The following is a 1,757-nucleotide window of genomic DNA, read 5'->3' on the forward strand; positions in this document are numbered from 1 at the left end:
ACATGATTGTCCGTGTCTAAGAATAGTTGGTAGGTTGATAAGTTGCTTATATAATTGGATTCTTTTCAAAGTCCAAAATGGTTAGATTTGGCAACTTTTGATGACACATTTTTTTTCTCAAAGTCATTTAGAAAGATATATGACTCATTTGAAATATGTAAAATTATTTTTGTTTCAAATTAAAATTACATCTTACGTTCTTACTTTTTCTATCTCACTAAAATTATATTATTTAACTTAATAATTTGAAAACTTTTAGAGTCAAATGATACTATTTTAATGGAACAGACAGAGAGAGTATATTGTGGAAAGAGTGAAGATATTGTCCTTCCTTTCTACAATGTAGACTTTTTAAGTTCTGACTTCAACAATTATTTAAGAAATGTTAAGAAATCATCTCAACTAAAAGCTTAAGTTGATGGTTGAGACCCCAAGATATGTTATATACTCTAACAAGAAATAAACCTCTATGTAGACATGTTCAAGAAAAGTAGAGTAAATTATAAACGTAAATATAATAATATGGAACAAAAGAATTACATGAACGAAATATAATCACACCTGAATGGACACAGGCGGAATTCATGGGTGTTTGACAAAAATGCAAAACAGGCAAGATTACCCTTTTTCTTTTCTACAAAAATATTATATTAATATATAAAATTGCAAAATAAAACATTACTACAACTTTTGTATTACACTTACTCCTATTTACCAAATCCCCTTACACTTACATCTAATGATCTAATTAATATACTACTTATTACTTTGTTTCAATATACTCATAACTAAGACTGATATTTTTCTACACAATATGTGACAATGACATTTTTTTACATAATACGTAACGATCAATCAATTATAAGTATTTAAAATGGAGATAATAAGTAATAAGAATAGCAGAGTAATTGGGTTTAGGAACTTGAGTTGAATTCCCACTTGCTGTCACATCTCTAATCTTGCTTTTTTTCTCGGCCTATTCATTAAAAAAATTAAAAAAGTACATACTTTAACCAGGTTTCTTACCTTTTTTTAGTTTGGAAAATAATCCAATACTAGATTTATTTGTCTTCAATATACTTTCTTTTCCTTTTCCTTTTCCTTTCCCACTCGGAGTATTTCTTTCATTTATTTCTTTCCCTTCTTTGCTAGATTTCTTCCCTGATGATGATAAAGACTTGGTCGATGTATGATGTTGATGATGGTTTTCATGTACATCATGGCCATAATACCGATGTCCTGGACCTGATGAGGCATCAGAAGTAATGGAATCATCATCTTCATCATCATCATTATTCTTGCTTATTTTATAGCCATAATTATGATATTGATGATGATGATGTTGATTTTCATCATCATCATCAATATCACTATTATCACTTGGATCAATATATTTGGTCCAACCAGACTCATTGCTGCTACATTCTTCTCCACCTTCCATTTTAGAAGCTAGTAAGGGAAAAAACAAAAACCCAATTGAGAGAAAGAGAAACAATGAGAGGGATTTTAGAGAGAGAAAGAGATAGAGAGAGCAACACAATATTAAGTTGAAGTTTGTTTATGAGTATTAAACTTTTGACCAATGAAGATATATACAAGTAGATGGAGCAATGAACAGTGATTAGAGATGTTTAAAACAGACCTAATGATTTGATATGTTGCCGACATTGAAATTGAACTCAACTTTGATTGCCCGACTTTAAAATCAATTCAAAAATATGCAAAACCCAATGCAAACAAAAAAATCGATTTTGAAC

At 29.4% G+C, this 1,757-nt stretch overlaps 1 protein-coding gene across 1 annotated transcript; it reads right to left on the bottom strand.

The window, feature by feature from the left end:
- Positions 1–435: 435 nt before the first annotated feature.
- On the bottom strand, positions 436–1,542 carry LOC130821065 (protein SOB FIVE-LIKE 4-like). Its single transcript, XM_057686674.1, has one exon. It carries the CDS (start codon positions 1,439–1,441, stop codon positions 1,010–1,012), a length of 432 nt encoding a protein of 143 aa, XP_057542657.1. The 5' UTR covers positions 1,442–1,542; the 3' UTR covers positions 436–1,009.
- Between the last annotated feature and the right edge of the window lie 215 nt (positions 1,543–1,757).

The sequence above is a fragment of the Amaranthus tricolor genome, chromosome 8 (genome assembly GCF_026212465.1).
Source record: "Amaranthus tricolor cultivar Red isolate AtriRed21 chromosome 8, ASM2621246v1, whole genome shotgun sequence".
NCBI lineage: Eukaryota > Viridiplantae > Streptophyta > Magnoliopsida > Caryophyllales > Amaranthaceae > Amaranthus > Amaranthus tricolor.

Coding starts and splice junctions, on each gene's coding strand:
- LOC130821065 (XM_057686674.1), bottom strand. CDS start 1,441: ATGGAAGGTGGAGAAGAATGTAGCAGCAATGAGTCTGGTTGGACCAAA.